The sequence below is a fragment of the Pezoporus flaviventris genome, unplaced genomic scaffold, assembly GCF_033815535.1.
Source record: "Pezoporus flaviventris isolate CSIRO_AGI_PZ_B2104156 unplaced genomic scaffold, CSIRO_AGI_Pfla_v1 ptg000018l, whole genome shotgun sequence".
Classification (NCBI taxonomy): domain Eukaryota; kingdom Metazoa; phylum Chordata; class Aves; order Psittaciformes; family Psittacidae; genus Pezoporus; species Pezoporus flaviventris.
Genome location: NW_026892566.1, coordinates 752,104 through 773,010, shown reverse-complemented (window position 1 = coordinate 773,010; position 20,907 = coordinate 752,104). Strand labels below are relative to the sequence as shown.

Sequence of the window (20,907 nt, the reverse complement as noted above, 5' to 3'; positions counted from 1 at the left end):
GCAACTGGAAGATTTTACATTTGCAAAGGTATAAAAACCTGCACTTCCTCTGTGGTAAGGGCAAACTGCAGAGCTACAACACAGCAACAGAGCATGCAAAAAAGGGTACATACATCTCCCTCTAACTTAGACACAGTTCACTGCCCTGCATGATAATTTCGTATCACATATTTAAATTAAATTTACAGCTTTCACCTAAATTGTTCCGAGTCTTAACTAGAATAAATGGAAGTTTTTCAGATCAGAAACTTGACTGAAGTCCAATCTGAGCCACCCTCTCCCGGGCACAGTAGAGGCAGAAGCCATAAGTCACACCACCCAATTTCACCCTAAGCCTCCTGCTGTGCAAGCGCTGGAGACTGAAAAGATATTGTTGCAAGAACAGCATGATTGCTTGCTATGAAAGTGTGAGTTAAGGAATACCAGCACCAGCACCCTCCGGCAGCTGCGGCCCCACAAACAGCTAGGGGACAGCAGGCAGTTTCAGACAGCAGGCAGTTTCAGCTGTGGCAGGAAGGCAAACACACCAAAGGTGACACATCATCCCCCCACATGCAGCACAACTAGGCCAGGTGCCACTAGCATCCTCCCCCTGGTGAATAAGTTAATACTACCTTTTTCCTCACTAGGCCAGAGACAGTGCACAGACAAGAATGCTGATGAAAACCAGAACTCACTGGTACTAGAATTAGTTCTCTTTTGAGAAAAAGGTTTTCCTGGTAAGGGTTCTGTTAACGCTGAAATGCAGCTATTCCCCAGGCTTAAGTAGGCTTAAGTGCATCTTGCCATCGCACCTGGCATTTGCTCAAGCTGGAAGACGTGGTTATTACCCCAATGACACTTCCTGCTTGAAAACTGTTGTAAAAAAATAATAAGTACACTTTGGAGATAAGCCACCTCTTTCCCTGTGCCATTTCATGCTGAGAAGAAAAAGTAAGCCCCATTCATGGCTTTTGCAAAAAGGAAGGCTTGCACTGTGTAATCTGTGCCATTTGCGTTGTTTTCTTCCTGCTTCCAAACTACTGCACCACAGAAACAAGACAATGCCCTCTTGTTCAGGCCTTCTACCAGGTGTCAAAAATAATGCTTATGGCTGCAACACAAAAGGCTCGTCAAGTGTGATAGTGAGCAGTGTGCTTCCGCCTTAGCAACCCATCCTCAAAAACCAGCTCCAGCCTCCTCTCCTGGGGCTTAGCCCAGCAGTCATGGCACTGAAAATCATCTTGTACAGTTAGCAGAGCAAGCCATGGCAAACACCATGCACGTCCCCAGCGACAGCCAGTGGCTGAGGAGCTCAGTGGAGATGGAAATGTAGAGCCCCAGCTCTGAGAGACAGCCTGATCCAGATCCAGTGCTCTGGCAGGTTGGTTTGCTCACAGCATCCAGGAAGTACAGTCAATTCAGAAGCAATTCAAGCTTCAAGGGCTAGATAATACTGGAGCTCCTCAGACTCCTGAATCAACCCTGCAGCAACCTAGCCCACACCCAGAGGGCTAGCCCTCACCCCACCCTGCTTTTAAGCCTCATCCACAACCCGCCTTGCTCATCTCTGTAATTCAGAGAATAAATGCTCAGATGCATTTAGCATCCCAGAAGCCTGCGTCCCTGACAGAAGCTGGCACAACAGCAAGAGACATCTCGGAGCAAGGAGGGGCCCTGCTCAGAAAAAGCACCTGTAAACATACTGAAGAAGCATACTTCAAACAGTGCCATGATAGCAACAGGGCACTTATGGCCAGACTGGAAGTGGCAGGCACTCACAGCTGCTCTCAAATAGCTTTTCGATCTCGCAGAAGCATACAGTTTCTACTCTCCTCCCCAACCTCATCTCAGTGCAAACAAGAAAAAGGACTGGAAACAGCCTGTTACCATGGGTGCCAGAGAACATGAATTGCTTCAGAAAGAGATTCAGATGCTTAAGACACAAATTGCTCAAGACCTAAATTTGTCAATCTGCGGCCCCACTTCTCTGCATGGTGATAACCCAGAGGAGGACTCTACCACACCCCCTCACAGTCAAACTTCCAAAGGAAAGGACCTCATTACAGTGTCACAGCCCACTGGGATGTGACAAACCTCCCAGGCCATGGAGCGGGTTCTGGGTGGAAAAGCCAGACCATGAAATCCTTGCTCCAACAGAAGCCAGCCTTCTGGAACTAGCTGAAAGGAAACACCCCTTCAAGAAGAACATATGGCGCATGTTGCTCGGCTTAGGGACGCTGCTCCCACTTCTTCTTGCCGAGCTCACAAAGCTCACATCAACCAATTCTACCAGCTGCTGCATGCGGGGATCCCCAGGGCCCGTGTTGCAGAGCTAGCATGGAGCAGCATGCTCTACTGGTTGATCACTGCCCTGACCTTTGAGTTTTAGCACAAGTTCACAGGCTTACTGAGCCTCAGCTGGAACACAGCAGCTTGGCAGATAGCGCTCCAGCACCCTGAGCACCCATCTCATCTTACCCTTCAGATGTTACCCTCTCCCTCCCTTCCTTGGACTCCCATCCCTAAGCCACTACACACTGTGCTACCTCTAAATCATCTTTAAACCAGCACTGAGCAGTATCCCACACTCTTGTTATCTCTCAGGAGCCTTGAAACTAAACAGAGGAACTCCAAAAAGGAACACATGCAACACCTCAGAAAAAATCACCCCGGATCCGTCTGCCAGCCCATCTCTCCATGAAACAGAGATTGTTTCAAGCAGTCAGCTTGAAATCAGATATGACCAAAGCATCCTTCCTCTGCACCGATGGCCATGTGTGGTGAATGACTTGTGCCACCTTAACCACCAGCCTCAACACTGGAGCTCCCAGCACTTAGCTCAGAGATGCCCATGAAGACAACTGCCTGTCTGCAGCGATGCTCTGTGGCACTGGTCCACAGTACTCCCGCAGACAGGCTGCCTCTTCATCCCACAGGAATCAAATCCCAATCATCTCTTAAATCATAGCTGCAAAAACAAATGCCAAACTTGCCTGGTAACATAGGCTAGAATAGAAAGGACCATTCTGGGGAGGTAGAAAGGGGGAATACTCTGAACGACATCCAGGTCTTTCAGCTATGCAGCTTGACAACAGTGAAGGAATTCTTGTTGAGAACAAAACGAACAAACACTAATATGTTCACTAGAATCCTTACTGCTCTTTTCCTTCTCAATTTGACAGCACAGAAATGGCACTAGTTAATCAGGTAATCTGCTCAAGTACCAATAGCAGAAGAGGATTCCTTTCACACAGGTAAGTTGTGCAACAATCTTTATTTATCAAGAAGTCTGATTTTTTTTTTTGTTGTATCAAGTTTTGAAGAGAGCACTGTGTAAGTCTCTTCAAATTGTTTTTGACACCATCCCTACTGCAAGGGATTTTCTTATACTCATTTCTGCAGTGAACCAAGGGTGTAAATTTAAGGGTAGCATTTGCACAGGGACTCCTACATGGTTTAACATCACCTTCTCTCCCACCAAAGCCATACCCCAGACCAACATCTCCGTAGCCAAGCTCAGACTGCGTAAATCAACAAAGCTAGGTCAGATTCATGGTTAGCATTAAACTGGTAACAGCTGCTGAAACACATCAACTAAGGATATAACTGATGAAAATGCTTTTGGAGTAGAAAAAGGTTTCCTTCTACTAGCTGAACCAGAAAGGCTTGGATGATTCTCAGAAGCCTATTATAACTGCTTCAAACAGTGGGTGTGCAACCACCAGTTTCATTAGAAATAGCGCATTTGACTTTCTCTCTCTGTTTTAATGGCCCTACGCACAGACAGAATTAAAGCATGACTGAAGCTGCGAAAGCAGTATTAATTGCAGTTGCCTATTACACACCCAGATCGCTTCAGTAACACACGGATGTGCTCTGCCTGACAATGTATTAACAGGCATCCTATGGGAGCCAGGTAATTGCTGTTTATGGCACAGAAATACCGTGTCTGGATGGGAAGTCAGCATCTTTGATGAGTTTGAGTAAAGTTCAAGCTCATTACAACTCTCTGTTTATGTTCCCATTGTGAAGCTTAGCTCCCATCCCTGGCAGCCAGGGTACCACAGTTACACAGCAGTGTCCCTGTGTATGTTTAATGTTCTAAAACTTTACACCTTTGGTGAATTCATCTCAGCACCGCTCCTCCCCAGAAAACTTTTTCACATCATCTCACGTAACTCAGGATTTTGGTATGATTAAGAGAGTTTGTCAGCGCAGCAACAACGCCAGTTCGATACACAGACAAGTTACACGGAGACAGAAGAAAACCAACTCTGCATGATGCAAGTCGGGGGTCCCAGGCCCGGCGTGCGGGGTCCCAGTGCATACTCCCTGCTGCAGTTGGCGTCTGGGGATCTAGCAGTAACGAGCACAGAAGCGGGCTCTGAGCTTTCCTACTTAAGTGTGAAAAGAAGGAGAAAAAGAAGACAAAAAAAAAGGAACAGAAGGAAAAGTGAAAAGAAATAGGAAAACAAAAAGGAAATGGAAATACGGGTGGAAAAAAGAAAGTAAAACAAAGGCGGGAAAGAAAAAAGATAAGAAAAAAAGAAAAGTGAAAAGTAAATGGAAGGGGAAAGTGCCCCGTCTGCGCGCTCCCGCCGCCCCACACGGGCACCCGCCGGCCCTTACCGCACCGCCGACTCCTTCCATCTTCCATCGCCGGCCGCGGCGGGTCGCAGCCGCCCTCCCGCGGGGCCGGGCCGAGCGCGGCCGTGGCGAGCCGAGGCGCGCTGTGCCGTGCCGGGCCGCAGCGGGCCGGGCCGGGCCGCGCCGTGGCGCCCTGCCGGCCCGTGGCGGCGGCGGCGGCGGGGCTGGGCAGCGCGGCGGCGGCAGGCGGGCCCAGCGCGGGGGGCGAGGCGGCAGCGGGACCGGCGGCAGTAGCCGGAGCGGCGGGGCCGGCGGGGCGGGGCTTGGCCCAGGGGCGGGAAAGGGGGAGCGCGGGGGGGGGGGGGGGTCAGAGAGCGGAGAGCACCACGTGCTCCTCGAAAAGGGTTAAAAAAAGAGGAATTATGGCAGGATTAGTAAAGCCACCGAGTGAAAAACACAGCCCGGACAGTGACGGCGCTGCGGACGGACGCAGCCAAAGCCGTGGGGGCACGGACGTGCCGTGCCGTGCCGTGCCGTGCTCTGCTCTGCTCCTCTCCGCTCCTAAATCCCTTCAGTGCGGCTCGCAGCTGCTGCTGCAAAAAACAACCCCACAACAGAACAACAAAACAAAGCGATCTAAAAGGCTTTTCCAGCCCTGGGGCTTTCCTTTGCAGCCTGGCTTCAAAAAGCAAAAGAGCACAGGTGTCGCCAGAGTAACCCCATCCGAACGCCCAAACCTGATCTTTTTTGATTGTGTTGGGGGCTTTCCTCCATAATTCACTGCAACTTCTCCTGTGTCCCCAGGTTCCTGAGCGCACAGTCACATTGTCACGGTCTCTCTAACCAGGAACTCGCCATGTTGTTCATAATAAAAGTGGGGTTTCCCCGTCAGAAAACACCCCGAAATCTCATGGGCCCAGTTACCACAGTTACCTACGCAAGTAGCTGACAGGCCGGAATAATGAAGGATGTTGGTTTCTGTACTTTCAGTATTTGCGTTTTGTTCAGCAGCTGTTGAAAGCTTTATTTCTTTAACCCACCAAAGTTGAGGATAGGCTTTCTGGAGCAATGTGGAGCAAGGACCAGGTCTTTACTAAGCACTTTATGTTTGCTTATTCCCCTGCACTGGAAAACAAAGCTTTGTGTTAGGTGGAAGGCAAGGTTGTTCCTGCTGCCTTGCTGTTATGAAAGACTTTGGACAGTCCCCGTGGTAGAAGTGCATCACCATCCACATCACTGACATTAAGTGTACCACACCCGGACACCTCTGCAGCCCAGGAGAAAGAGTAGTCCTGCCTTGTTTCCCATTGGCCTCCCAGCTCATGGGCAGAGCCATCCTCCCTGCCAGCATAAGACAACCTCAGACTTTTGGCTCACCAGCACCAAACCAAGAAAACAAATTTAGAATATCAATCTCTGGCAGCATGAAGGTAAATCCACTCATAAACCTTGATGCGCCCTGGCCCAGACCTTTCCCTGTTTGGCAGCAAGAAAGGGGTGCCAGCACCATCCCTAGCCTCTTCCAGCTTGTCTGGAGGCTCCATACAGCAGCATCTCCCCATGCTCCTACCAATAGGGCTGTGGCACACAGAGCTCCTGCTTCTCCTCCAAACCTGGACAGCCTCCTTCTCACCACCTCCAGCTTCATCCCAAGCAGTGCTGCTCCTGCTTTCCACCCATGCCACCCTTCAGGATACTGCCTCTGTCATCTGGGTGCCTCAGGCTGGTGTACCCTGCATCTCAGAAGGCATCCCTCTTTTTCCCTACAACTTCCCCTCTCCCCAGGCCTGCTGCTGGCTCCCCCACACAAGCTATGCTCCCACACACATCCCAGGAACAGCACAGGATCTGCCTCCTGCCCTCCAATCCAGCCATTTCTGTCCTCTGAGAACAGAGTTGGATGGAAACCTGGCTTTCTATCGCCCAAAATGGCTGGCATGTGTTGTGAAGAGGTCCTTGTGCATGCACACAGGTCTGCCTTTGCCCTGTGTGCCAGTGCTGAGCCTGGCACCCAAGGGACAGCCTGTCCCTGTGATGCAGCCCATGCCCATGAACATGTGCAATGGAGACAGGGTGGTGTGCTGGAGGGCTTCACCCCTCTCCCAGCCGTGCTGTGGTGCCAAGCACGTTCTGGCCTGGCAGGGTTTGGTCCCATCTGTTCCAGGCACCTCTGAGGCCTGGGCTGCAGATCCCCATCTGTGCCACATCTGAGCTGACTAATGCAGCGGAAAGAAGCCACCCAGCACATGGGTCTCAGAGGAGGTGATGTGCTCTGCGTCCCTCCTCCCAGCACGGGTGAGGTAATGCCACTGTGGGCCAGCAGGCAAAAGCTGGGTTTGAGGAGAAGGCTGGTGCTGCCCCTTGTGAGGGGCCTGGACACCTACGTGGCCGCTGTGCTCCAGTTTGGTTAGTTTTTCCCTATTTGTGTTGAGAAGAATCTGACCATTTTTCTCAAATCTATGCATCTGTCCTGAGTCACCCAGATACTGAGACTGCTGTGCCATACGACTGGGAGAGGAGAGCATTTGCTACCCCTGGGGAGGCCGATCCTGCAAGCCTCTGCCACTCTGGCATCTAGCTGTGAGTTTGCTTCACTGCAAAAGAGTGTCCTGGGGTTTGGCACCATGCGTCCTGAGATTTGCACAAGGGATCTTACACCATCGATCAGAGCTGCACAAGGGCAGTATTAAATCTCAGAGCATAGCTGAGAACAGGCAGTTAGCAAAGAAATGGGGTGGGTGTAGTGTATTTATGAAGCAAGTCTGTATTTTTTGTCCAAACGCTTGGTTTATGTTTACAGTTATATGTATATATATATGTATATATATATTAAAGTCAGCAAAAGCTGACACAAAAACTAGTGTCTTGCTAAGTAGTTACGAGAGGGGCTTGACACATCTATGGAGCACTCCAAATTGCTGAAGAATTTAAGTTCAAGTTTGCGGTATGTATTTTGACACCCCCCAATCTAGAATAAAAATTAATCAATAAAAAAGAAAAGCCAGAGGCAGGCAGCCAGCAGGCTGCCTGTGTGAGGATGGTAAACAGTCAGCTCCAGAGCAATGTCCAGCCTGGTTCAGTGGCTAAGCTGCTGCAAATCCCCCAGCCAAGGGAGGGCAGCAATGGGAGAGGGGAGCCAGCCCCAAGCAGGAAACCCAGCAGTGTCCTGGGCACAGGACTGAGGTTCAGCTAGGCAAACAGGGCACAGGAGACCAGAGGAGACATCAGAAGTTGCTGGCTATGGCAGGTACCAGTATGAAAGCACCGCAAGGGATCGCACAGCTTGGTTAAGGGGCAGTTGTGTGAGAAGTGGCACAGGCAGTTGCTGGGGTCATTTGGAGCTTTACAAGGCCAGTGGTGCTTTGGTTATCCTGTCAACCGGGATTGCCTAGGTCCTGGTATTGAAAATATCAAGTTTGCATATGCCATGCAGCAAAATGGGGACCAAAGGCAAAAAAAAGAGTAGTTATGGAGGATTGCTTGTTTGCAAGGGGTCTTGGGTGGAAAAACGGAGATAAGTGAACAGGAGAATAGGTAAGTTATGGAGTGTCAAGGGGCTGCCAAGGTGTGCCTGTCAAGCAGCGCTTTGATCACCAGAGTGGAAGCAGGGCAGCAAACCAAACTCATTGTTATGACCATACCACATGGATCAGACTTGGCTCCCATCACAGCATGGGGCCACGTGGAGCTTTCTCTCACCACCAGGACAGCACCAGGTGGATGCATGGACCAAGCATCCCAGCACTGCTGTGTCAGTGCCTGTTCCAGGCAGCTGGAACCAACATCTTCCCACCACTTCATAAGACAAACATTAACCATACAGGTCAAACCTTCACAGCTGAAAATACCTCTTTCACCACACCACTCCCTCAGGAAAAAAAAGGAGTATATCGCAGTCAGTGGTCTGTAAATGCATAAACTCTGTAATCTTTTGCCTATAAAGGTACTCTCTTGCTCATTATTCTCCTCTCACAGGGAGATGAGAGGAGTACGGCAAACTCATTTCCAATTTACTTCTCATTCAAAAGGCAGAAAACCACATGTAGGTCACCATCCATGTGCTTGCCAGAAAATGGCTCAGGACATTGCATTTCAAATCAAATCGAGATTCTGTGTTTCCATGAGGGAGAATGCAGCTAGAGATGAAAAACAAAGAAACCAAAAACCCAACCAGAAACATCATTATCAGCAGATGGAAAGACTGGGTTAATAATTTATTGGATTTTCCTTTGTGTGTCTGGATTTTTTTGGACACAGCTGGAAAAACACTTCCCCCCCCCCCCCCCCCCCCCCCCGCCGGTTTTACCCAGAAAAACAGAGTTGCCATCACAACCCATTATTTCTGAAGTGAGGGTGGAAAAGTAGCTGCAACAGCACCAGAGGAACAGCAGATTTGGAGATAAGGTGCAGACTAGAAAAAAACTGGGCACATGTAAAGAGGGTGATCTTTCTCTATTATTTCTTATGGAGAGACAGATAGGACTACTAAAGCATTATAGTAATGCCCAGAGTGACAGGCACAGCAGGGAGTGGGTTAGTGCACACACAGGCTAGTTGGCTGGCATTGCTATGAGGAGGGATATGCTGCCAGCCATGCCAGTATCATCGTTCTTCATATGGCGCTTTCCTCATGGCTTGCCAGGATGGGTTAGCCTCACGCCCAAAGCTCCTGGAATCTTCCCTTTTAGGGGTTAACAGACTCTTACATTGCTCCTTCCCTCACTGACAATCCTCTAGAGTCTTGCCATGCCCCAGGACTCCAGGAAACATAATTTTTCCATATGCTTAATCTCTTGCCTCCAGAGATTTCACATCATTTCACTCCCTACCCCATCTGACAAGTTCCCTGTGAGGAAAGGAAATAACCAACATTCCCTGCATGGGAGCCCTGTAACTGCCCAAAATTAGATCATTTAATGGGATATTTCAGAGGCTTGTTATTCCACCCATCAGACTTCAGGGATCTGTGATTTGACATTTCCCTCCAAAAAAAAACAGAGACTTCAGAGTACAAGTGCCTCCCCAAACCTGCTGAATTTCCCTGCTTTGGCAGGTTCATGGTTACCTCCTGCGTCTCTGCTGTCACATCCTCTCTTAATCTTAACCTTTGTCCTTATCCATCTCTAGCAAATCTCTCTTTGGCAAAGTGCTACAGGACCCTGAAATCAGTCCATCAGCAGTGAGTACCATTATCTTGATTAGGCCACCAGTGACAGCCAGGATCACCATACCCTCCACAGCAAACAGCCACAGCTCCTGGGAGTTTATGCAGAACTGATGAGCCCACAGCACGGACAGGTCATATAATCTTTTCTTGCCAACTCTCTGCAAGTGGAATCCTCATGCAGCATTCACAGTGTCACCCAGGGGCCATCCTAAAAGCTCTCCAGAGTGAAGCACGCAAGGAGGGGCTGCAGCCAGATTGAAGTTGGTCATGTTCTTCCCAAGCACCTCCAAAAGTGACAGAGAAATTATCAGTTACTGCTGGGCTGCCAAGTCCTACCGAGTTCTGCTCCTGCCGCTTCCCAGCACTAAGGGTGCAACATGGCCATCTCTGTGGGTGGGAGAAAGCCCTGTTTCTGGCATGGAAGCAAGAAACCAGGTCTAGGAATTCAGGATGCTCCAGCAACAGGAACTCTAACAGTGAAGGCAAGAGAAAGCATATGGCAGTTGCCAAGAGGCAGGAGCTCACTGTTGTTTCTGTGGCTGGATCTGTGCTAATGAGAGAGGTTTCCAGGGATCAAATCACCAAGCCTCCTTCCCTTCCCCCAGCTTGCCACATAATGGATAGAGGTGAAAATCACAGGTTGATTTATTTACAATATCACCTATATGGCAAGGGGGGATTTGGACTTTGGGAGGATTTGAGGGAAGGGGGGGTTCATTGCCTTCTAACACACAGCATTCATTATACCAGCATCATCAGCCCCACAAGTCAATCTGACACACACACACAGCTCCTCAGCTCTGTCCCAGAGATACAGTGCCTAGCAAAAAAGCAGAGCAAGAATGTAAGGAAAGGGAGACCTTCCTCTCTCAGGCTGAAGCACACAGCCACATGGTCATCAAGTCAACAGTGCTTTGTTGAATCAGATTGATCAATAAAAGGCCATCTCAAAATAAGTCTGCAAAACCTCTACCTAAGAGTACTATCAGGGGTCTTCCCCTCAGTGCCCCATCTGCCTTAGACTCAGTGATTCCTCTGCTGTTCCTGCCTTGTGCCTGGGTATGCTAACCAGATGGACTCACTAGCAAACTAATTTATTTAGACTAACAAGCTCAAGAAGTGTTTTGCATAAACACTAAGGTGAAGGGAGCACACTGTTTTAAGCATAACAGAAATGCTCCAGGTAGTCTTTTTCCCCTCCTGAATAAATACGTGATTCTACAGAATGGTGTCCTTTCTAGGGAACCCTTAGCCAGTCTCCATAAATCATCCCAGTCTTGACCTCCAGAAGGACATGCCAAATACTGGAACTGTATGGTATGCTGTAATGAAAGGAAGCATATATTTCAAGCCAAGAAACTGTGGCTTTGTGGTTTTGGCTTCCTTAGACACTGGCATCTTCCTGTAAAGTCCCCCTGTACCTTTTTCCCCTTTTCATGTGTGTCTTCCTTCTCCTGCCACAGATGGTTCCAACAGGATTGGGCTACACACAAATAACCTTCTATGGGTATGTCACTAAGAAAAGACAGACTAGGGATAGCGTGGGCCCTCTCCAGAAGGAAACAGGAAACCTGTCTACCCTGGATTTGGAGAAGGCTGAAGTTCTTAATGCCTTCTTTGCTTCAGTCTTCACTGGCAAATGCTCTGACCACACAGCTCAAGTCTTGGAGGGCAGATGCAGGGACTGTAAGAATGAAGACCTTAGGCCCACTGTAGGAGAGGATCTGGTCTGAGATCATCTTAGGAAACTGAATGTGCACAAGTCCATGGGACCTGATGAAATCCATCTGCAGGTCCTGAAGGAGCTGGCGAATGAAGTTGCTAAGCCGCTGTCTATATGACATTTGAAAAATCATGGCAGTCAGGTGAAGTTCCCAACGACTGGAAGAAGGGTAACATAACCCCCATTCTCAAGAAGGGGAAAATGGATGACCCGGGGAATTACAGACCAGTCAGTCTCACCTCTGTGCCTGGCAAAATCTTGGAGCAGATTCTCCTGGAAGGCATGCTAAGGCACATGAAAAACAACAAGGGGCTTGGTGACAGCCAGCATGGCTTCACTAAGGGGAAATCATGAACATGAGCCAACTTCAGTGTGTGCTCGCAGCCCAGAAGGCCAACCGTATCCTGGGCTGCATCAAAAGGAGTGTGACCAGTAGGTCCAAGGAGGTGATCCTGCCCCTCTACTCTGCTCTCGTGAGACCCCACTTGGAGTATTGTGTGCAGTTCTGGTGTCCCCAACATAAAAAGGACATGGAACTGTTGGAACAAGTCCAGAGGAGGCCACGAGGATGATCAGGGGACTGGAGCACCTCCTGTACAAAGACAGGCTGAGAAAATTGGGGCTGTTCAGCCTGGAGAAGAGAAGGCTGCGTGGAGACCTCATAGCAGCCTTCCAGTATCTGAAGGGTGCCTACAAGGATGCTGGAGAGGGACTCTTCATCAGGGACTGTAGTGGTAGGACAAGTGGTAATGGGTTCAAACTTAAACAGGGGAAGTTCAGGTTAGATGTAAGGAAGAAGTTTTTTACTGTGAGGGTGATGAGGCACTGGAATGGGTTGCCCAGAGTAGTGGTAAATGCTCCATCCCTGGCAGTGTTTAAGTCCAGGTTGGACAGAGCCTTGGGTGACATGGTTTAGTGTGAGGTGTCTCTGCCCATGGTAAGAGGGTTAGAACTAGATGATCTAAAGTCCTTTCCAACCCAAACCATTCTGTGATTCTATACTAAGCCAGTAAGAGGTGAATAGAGGAGGAATTGGTGCAGCTACAGCTGTGTGCAACAAACAGCCTTCACAGTCAGGCAAATGTAAAGTATGTCACCCCACGGTCCTCCCCAAAATGAGATCATTACAGCTGGCAACTCTGGCACATTCATAGAGCAGTCACTGTCTGAAATGCTGCAGACAAAAAGGGAATCAACACTATTAAAAGTACTAACCAGATCTGCTTCCACTGCTTGAACAAAGCTGCTGCAACAGGTGCTGACAACAAACAGCTGGAACTGTCTGAGTACATCCATAGCCCTCCCGGCTCTCCCCAGGGTGTGAGCACACATCAGTCACAAATGATGGGTAGAAGGTTAAATGCCAACAGTTAAATACATTTCGCTGGGACAGAGCAAGCAGAGCCATTGTGACCAGATCGATGCCAACTTTGGTTGGAATTGGAAGGTCTCTGCAAGCAGGTCTTGCAAGTGTTCTAAGCACAGGAGGACACAATTCAGTCCTACAGCATAGAACAAGAGCCAAAGCTGAGAAAGAACCAAGCCAGAGGTATTATGTGTCTAACTGGAATGTGACACCAGAAACAGCCACTCTCTTGCTGCAGCACCATGGTAATAGCCATGGTTTGCAGTGTGGAGGGCTGTATTACCCTACAGACATGGGGGTATGCTGTTTTCTCCCTCTGTAGCTGATTTCCTGGGCAGCCTGCCACACAAGGCAGGTGTGCAGCCTCCTGAGCTAGTATCTGCCTTGAAGGATCATCTGGAGAGATGGAAAGCCCTATGCGAGCAAGAGCCCTGAGGTGCCTGGGAGGACAGAGCAAGAAGGGAGGCATAGCTCTGCACCAAATAGCAGAGTTTGTACCTGGCATTACCCAGTGAAGGTGTGGAGTAGAAAATGGGCTACCAATAGAACACTGCCATCCACTCTTACCATGTAAAACTCCTACAATTCCCTGCTCCTCTCCAAAGCAGGACCCCAGGCCTTTTTCAAACTCATCCTCTCTCTCTCTTCTCTCCCCAGTGTCAGCCTCAGCAGGCATCCTCGAAATTCCCACACCTTGCTGTGTGCCAACCCACTTCCTCACAACCAGCCTCACCTCTTGCTTTTCACAATTCTGGCCTCCTGCAGCACTCAAACCCAGACCCCAGCACAGGATCTCTCAGTTCTCCTGACATATGCTGCAGCTGCTCCCTGGGAAAGAGTCCCAGCCCCATGGCCACACATCCCAGTGTTGTGCTTCCTACCTCCCCAGAAATCATTTATCGCCTTATTAATACTCCTTCCCCAGCTAATTGTTCATTCCCATCCTGCCTTTGGCCTGGAACAACCCTCAATCAGTGAGATGGGCACACAGACTAAACATTCAGCATCACTTGTAGCAGCGGGAAAGCTTAGGAAGTTCCCACCCACCCCACTCTCATTCCTGCCCACCATCTGGAAGTTGTGCCAAATGCCACATCTAGCCAGGCCCACCCTGTGCAGACAGAATGCTCTAGGCAAGAAGCATCATTTTCCATTTCAGCTTTTTTTTTTTTTACAGTTTTTCCCCCAAAGAAATTGCTGCTATCACTTTTGCCCCCACCAGCCTTTACCTCAGCCTTATTTTTCCATCAGCAACTGGATAAAACAGCTCCTGCTTGCTCCTGTGCTATAGCCCTTGGCATTAGTTTTCACCATTTCCATACATCTTCCTGCGTGCTTTAGGTAACTGTACTAAAAACCAGGCTAGCAGGCTATATAGCATCCATCTCTTTTCTCCCCCTTACTTGTAGGAAATCCTCAAGAGGAATGCAGAAGCCATGAAACTGACAATACAATACTCTAGCATGGAGATCCCATCTCCTGCAAAGCTGGTTTTATCTAAACAGCCAAGGGCATTGGTGGGAATTGCCTGTCATTTCTCACACCCTATCACTCACCATCTCCCATGTGGATCCAGCATCTACAGGTGAACTGTGTGCTGCTGTGTGTACTGATGTGCTGCTTCTAAGTCCCACAAATCCAAAAATCCTTTATTCTGTTTCCAAAAGCTTGATGTTTTTTCCGTCAGTATCATACTGACTTTTTACAACTCCATCAAACCAGCTTTACAGCTCTGGAGCTATCTCAAGGTCAAATCCAAGTCCATATTCAGCCCAAAGGGGAAAAGCCACTCAGTCTCACAAGTAAATGTTACGATCCTCCACAGTTCTTTTCTATTTACGTTTTTAAATGAGGATGGTAGGCTTTTGATAGCTGGTCCTGAAGCAACATGCTGCTTTCTGCCTTTCCTTGATGTCAGGAAGACTTGTCTCCAGGCTTGAAGAGCTTGCTGGATTCCTATTTCCTGAGAAAGGCAGAAGATGATGAGGAATGTACGGTGATGAAGTGATAACTATCTGAGACAGTTGTGGGAGATACAAGTTTTGTTCAAAGCCTGCTGGAGGGGGTGGAAAGCTATCACTGACTGCTTTAGCCTTTGGAGTTCCCTTGGTTCTAAAAGCGTTAGGTTCTTCCCAAACTTTGGATTTCCAATGGCTGTCTTAGATGTAAATTTTTAGTCTGATTTTGATTCTGCTAAGCACACTCAACTTTTATTGTTTTAAGCAGTAGTGGCAGTTGACTGTGCTCAGGATAAGGCTGTTGTGCAAGTAATTTCAAATGCAGGACGAACAATTCTTAATTATAGCTTTCCATGCTGACAGACTTCTCTGAAGACCAGGACGCACACTCATGAGTTAATCCTCCTACACCTCCTGTCAAAAAGGCAAACCCTAGCAATCTGACTTCTCAGGCAAAACAACCAAGGTAGAGAAGCTAAATGACATGATCAGGGCACAGATGCAAGTGAGTGTTACAGTCAATATGAGAAAACTGCTCTTTGCTTGGCAATAAACCAGATGTCTTTCAGTTTGGCACCTCTCAGTCCCTATTAAACACATGGTTCAGTCCCACTGAAGACAGTCACTTACATGAAATAAGGCAGGCACACACTGCTTTATAAAACTGGACCCCAAATATGCCAGTTTCGCATTCACATTTTTAGATGCTGGTCAAGCACAGTGCAGAAGCATGAGCTCCAGTGCATTTACCGCATCCACAATCCCCAGCTGCCTCAGGAACAAGATTTGCTGAACTGAGTCCTCAAGGAGGGACTGCATTTCTCCACATTGCCTGAGCTTGAGCTGTTGGAACTGGGTGGAAAAGAATGATATTCTGAGCACTCAGGTTTGTCCCTCCTTCCTCTTGTTTGAATGGGGAGCACCTTTCAGTCAGTGACCTCAGGTTAATAAACCTGACTCATATCTTGGATTTGAGGGGATTGTCTGAATTGGATGAGAGAGTTTTGTCTGTTTTTGCAAGTCAGTGTTTGTCAATGTGTTAGTAGCTCACCTGATACCAACAGATGACTGGTTTTTGTAGGTAAAATACTAAGGTTCAGCTTTTCCAAAGAAAATCAGTTCTTCACACAGCAGTTCCTTAAACACACCCATGGGAAGCAGACAGATTTGCACCCTAGGTTAGTACAGCCAAGAGAACAATGGAAAACCTTTCTACTTGCAATAATGGGTATGTGATTATAGCTAAAATGACTTGCTTAAATAATGGACTTGCTTAAATAATAGCTTTGATCTCAAATGAAAACAAATACTGCTGGTTTATGATGACACAAAACTACTGTATCATCTGGTGGTATGACAGGAATCCTTTGTGCATTTCCTGCATCCTCCCTGCATTTCTTGCAGGGAATGCATTTTTGGAATGCAATGTGAACATTGCAAAGGCAATCGCTGCATCTCAAGCCATACAGCTGCACTTGATACACCCTGAGGATTTGCAGGTACCTTGACCAAGACCTTGTCTTCTGGATATAAAACATTCAGACACATGGAAAGAAGCATTGTGCTGTGTGCACTGAGGTAACCTTGCAAAAAGAGATTGCCAAAGGTCCTCTCTTTTTTGATCTTTAGAAAGCCATGTTTGAATTCAATAAAGCCATGACATCTATAGGATCCAAGGAATACCTTACAAGAATTGGCAGTGGTTGGGCATAGATTCCAGCAATTTACTTTGGCCAGTGTGTGTGTGGCTGGAGGTGCAGTAAAGGAAGGTAGTAGAAGTGAACAGATTAACTTAATTGATCTTAATGGCCACCACGAGCATGGGTTCTCCTATACTTCAAAGCCTGTAGAAGGTCTGGGTGATGCTAGTGTGTGTGCCACAAAACCTGTTGCCTATGACTAATGAATCTCAAGCTACCAAGATCTTTTCTAAAGATGTTGAGACAAAACACCAGTCAGAAATGCCCCACGTGGACTGGAGTCATACTTACGGTGGCACTATGTAATTCAAATGATATTGCAGTGACAGACTGGAAAACTATGGGGAAAACTCATATCCTTGGACTGCAGAATGAAAGCCATTCTTAAGAGAAACACGGTGGAATGCTTACAAAGACCAGAGCGTATTGCAGTAAATAAGGTACAGTACAGACCACCCAAAACTATTAATATAACTACTGTTTACCCTGTGGGAGAGATCAAATGTATAAAATGGTTTCTAAGCATTGCTCCTTACACAAAAAATGCCCAGTTCAATCCCAGTGATGTTTTCTTAAAAGCCAGTGTTTTGCTCCAAATCACAGGACAAGGAGGCTAATAAAGGTGTTCTGGAAGGCAATACTTTGTACTGAGATTCTGATATTCCCCCTTGCCCTATCTTTCAACCCACCACCTTAGCTTCTCCCTCTAGTCCCAAAAGAAGGCACCACCACAGACAGGGACCAACCCCAATCCTTTTGAACTCAGTCCCATCCTTCAGCCACAAAGGTATCCTCATCTCGTGTGCCCACTTTCTGCTGAAGCAGTACTGGGAACAGTGCTGAACTGCATCAATGAGGATTCAATCAGACCCGCTGGGGCAGGGATTTTATACCCTATGTGTCCCCTCAAGGACTTGGCTAGATACGACCCCTGGGCTTTTGAGGTGCAGGCTTTGTCTTGGGAGCCTGACTTGACAAACTTACAGGCAGAAACAATTTGATTAAACAGTGCTTGTTTTAGCCTTGTTTTCTAAGAAAACAAGAGCTTACAGGGTTACGCTACCTGTTATCTGTTTGTTCATCTGTCTGCTTCCCGTAGTATTGTTTGAACCTGTTAGCTAATTTAAAAAGAAGTAGGACAGAGGTCTCAGGAAAAATTAGGTTAATGGAAATCAGCAATTTATTATTGCTAGTTCCAAGGGAGAGACATGGAGAAGGACACCCATTTGGGCAGCTGTCAGCATTGGCAAGTGGTCCACTCATCTAGGCACTTTTTTTGCCTGCCAGAGGTATCCACCAGGACACAAATGGGAGATGGGAAATGCTGATAGGAGTGCATGAGGTAGGGTAAAAGAGTGAATCTGTAGGAATGGAGACTTCACATTGTGTTTTCTTGTCACCATGGGTAGAAGTTCCTTGTGATTCATATGCCCTGCTAGCAGGCAAACAAGTCCGTGGTTTTCTTGGTGATTCGACACCAACAACACAGCCAGTACCTATGAGATTCTGCCAGTTCTACTAGAGGACTCTATTTTCTTTGCTGGCAGAAGGAAGAGCTCCTGGTTACCAACTGTCAAGTCTTTGGTAAGCACTGAGACTCAACATCACAGAGAGCGTAATGAGGAAAACAGCCAGACCAGGTTATGCCATGGCATTCATCCTTTCACAAGTCTCTGCCAATCTCAGCAACAATTTCTTCATGGCATATAGGAGGCACAGCTGCATTGCAGTATTTAATCCTGAGGCATCCTTGGTTGTTTCAGGAAGTCATTCAAAACATAGAAGGCTCACATAGGTTTTCAGCGGCAAAGGACTGGCCCTTGGCAGTAGCTGCTTGTTATCAAAATACTGTAAAAATCTCAGGGTATAAATAGGGCTTACTTTCTCTCAGAAATTGACATTATCTTAGACAAGGTGTCTGGAGAAAAGACAAAAATGTCCCAACCTTTTTTAATCAGAAAGGAAAAGGCTACAAGCCATCTAGCATTTCTGAACTTGATGGCAATTAGGAGGGATGGTAATGCATGAGTACAACATTACTCAGCATTTGATCAAAGCGTTGACATTTTACAAAATGCTATTTTTACTGGTTTTGCCACCAGCATGTTAAATCATCCCCCAGAACAGAGGGCAGAGCTCTGCCAAATCCCTGCTGGCTGAGACCGAGGGGTTTCTTTAGATTGTGTTCCTATTGCTCTTTCACACTGCATGGACCCTGCATGTCTCATGTTACTCTGTGGTCCATATTTCACAGGTTATAAATGCTAATGTAGCCCATAACAGCTGTGTGAATGCATCACCATATCTATTACTTCCAGGCCTGGGTATCCTACTTTCTCCCAGGCAAACTTTTGAAATGTTTCACTGTCTTAACAAGTGGAAAACATCTAATCTAAATTTCCCTTCCTGTAATTTCAGCCTGCTGCTTCTATCTTATCCACAATGGACAGAAAGAAGAGATTACACCTTTCTCTCCTGAAGCACTCTTGTAATTACATGAAAAGGGATCGTATGACCCCTGAGTCACCTCTCCTCTAAGTTAAACCAACCCTGGCTTTTGTTCAGCATTCCTTGTAAGTCCTGCTGCCTGTGTCACTTGTTTGTGCTGAGATAGGCCTGCCTGCCGGATAAAGCAAAAATGCAGCAGCCTGCCTTCTCATCAGAGCTGAGCTGTGATTACTGCAGCTACCTGTCTCCAAGCATGAAGAAAATGTTCCTGGCTTATAGGCCACCACTTTTTGGGCCACAGACCTAGAAATACCTAGCTCTCCTGCTGCCAGTCTGTCCAGACCTAGGCAAACTGAACCCCAATTTATAGCTCCTTCATTTGACAGGCAGGTCTAGAAATAACAATTTGCTTAACTTAGACACAGCACAAACAAGGTAATGTGAAATTGCAGATTGTACAAATGTGGTAAAATCTGGTGGGGATGCTCACTGTTATGACAGACTTTCATGTAGATAGGTGTTCCCTCTTGAAAGTTATTTTAAAAAAATTTGGTCTGAAATTCTACAGGTGTCTTTAAAAACTCAGAGAATGACGACATCAAACTGCTGTGATACCAGTAGCTTCCAAATAAATGTGGGGACTTCAGAACACCAGGAATCTCATGGGTAAGCACTGCTATTTGAAAGCCCTTCGACTGAACGATTAAACCAATTTGCCTAACGTTGCTGTGACTCACGGGTTTCCTAGTATCAAGCTGTTTGAGCCTGCTGGGAGGATTCTCACTATAGTGTATTCCTTCTCCCTAGAGGATGATTACAAGTATCAGAATGATTTCTGGTGCAGGCTGGTGTTTTAATATTTTGTATCAGTGTGGGAGAGATCCACGTGGAATCACTCAAATGCTTACTGTTACAACTTTTCCTCCAGGCTGGAATTTCATACACAATCAACCTTCCTTCAGCTGTACTGGCCAAGAGACTCTGTACCAAAGCTTCGCATGGAGTTTTACAGGCTTCCTAACTTAAAAAGAGAAGGATTTGGTTTGCTGTGGGTTTAATGCATTAAATTATAAGAGAGAACTCTCTGCAATTATAATGAAAGAGCACTGATTCAAAGCATTTTCTGGGTCTTCTACACACCCATCTGGACATATTTAACTTGAAGAAATCCAGAAATAGTGAGGGCATTTTAAAAGACACAAACATTGCTTGTTTTTACTCTTTATTGAAAGAATGAGTCCCACATAGGTAAAGGTAAGCTAGCAAAAAAGCAGCCTGTATGGGTTTGTTGTTTTTTTTTTTTTTTGTAAAAGGGAGTGGGCACTGTTGTAAATCACAGTCTCAAGCCCACTTGCAAACATTCTTCACATTGCACGTCTACTTAATTCATATCTTTCTACCTGGAGTTTATTCAGGCACTACAGCCACTCGTGTGGTAGCAGGAGTGCTGAAGTGTATCTCACAGTTCTTGTTCCCTAGTACCACTCTAGGGATTTGCTCTGAGGAGCATAGTGGCAGAACTTGTCTGTTCTGCTCCCAGCCTCCACCTTCTTAGCCCTTGCTTTATTTAACTGAGCTATACCCTGCTCAGCCCGTTCAACCTGTGTTAACCATAGCTCACCCATAGGTAGATGAAGTAGTCCAGCCTTCAGCTGTGCTCACTGCACGAGGATTCAGCTTGGAAGGACAGAGAGGGTGGTGACACCATGCTGGACAGATGCAGAGGTAGCTGACAAGTACTACTGGAAATATCCCTTGTGTGACTAGCCCAGACCTGCAGCTCTTCTGAACTGTGGCAAGAGAAACTGTAACAGAGGAGCTTCTCTTGCAATGCCAAGAAAAGCAAGTTTTCTAGGGATTGAGGGAAGAGCAACTAAGGCAGAAACAGAGGCCTATTATTGGTTCTCATTTCAATGCAATTCCAGGCAAAGGAAGCCATGAAAGAGGGTATTTACAGAGACTGCAAGAAGGAACAA

At 47.2% G+C, this 20,907-nt stretch overlaps 1 protein-coding gene and 1 long non-coding RNA gene across 4 annotated transcripts in view; one reads left to right on the top strand and one right to left on the bottom strand.

Annotated features, from left to right (window-relative positions):
- Nucleotides 1-4,737, bottom strand: part of LOC133270113 (PH and SEC7 domain-containing protein 3-like) — a 106,922-nt gene extending 102,185 nt beyond the window's left edge. For both annotated transcript variants that reach the window (XR_009743670.1, XM_061455003.1), the window contains exon 1: nucleotides 4,612-4,737. Coding sequence is in view for 1 of the 2 variants with exons in the window: in XM_061455003.1 (XP_061310987.1) it covers nucleotides 4,612-4,632 (21 nt within the window). In the remaining variant the exon portion in view is untranslated. The remainder of the gene's footprint in view (nucleotides 1-4,611) is intronic.
- The window catches only part of LOC133270114 (uncharacterized), a 38,395-nt gene extending 18,201 nt beyond the window's left edge, over nucleotides 1-20,194 (top strand). The window contains exon 3 of one of the 2 annotated variants that reach the window (XR_009743672.1): nucleotides 18,902-20,194. This is a non-coding gene — a long non-coding RNA (uncharacterized LOC133270114). Of the gene's footprint in view, nucleotides 1-2,586; nucleotides 3,231-18,901 lie in introns of those variants that run through there. The other variant, XR_009743673.1, reaches the window with a different exon arrangement.
- Nucleotides 20,195-20,907: the final 713 nt, after the last annotated feature.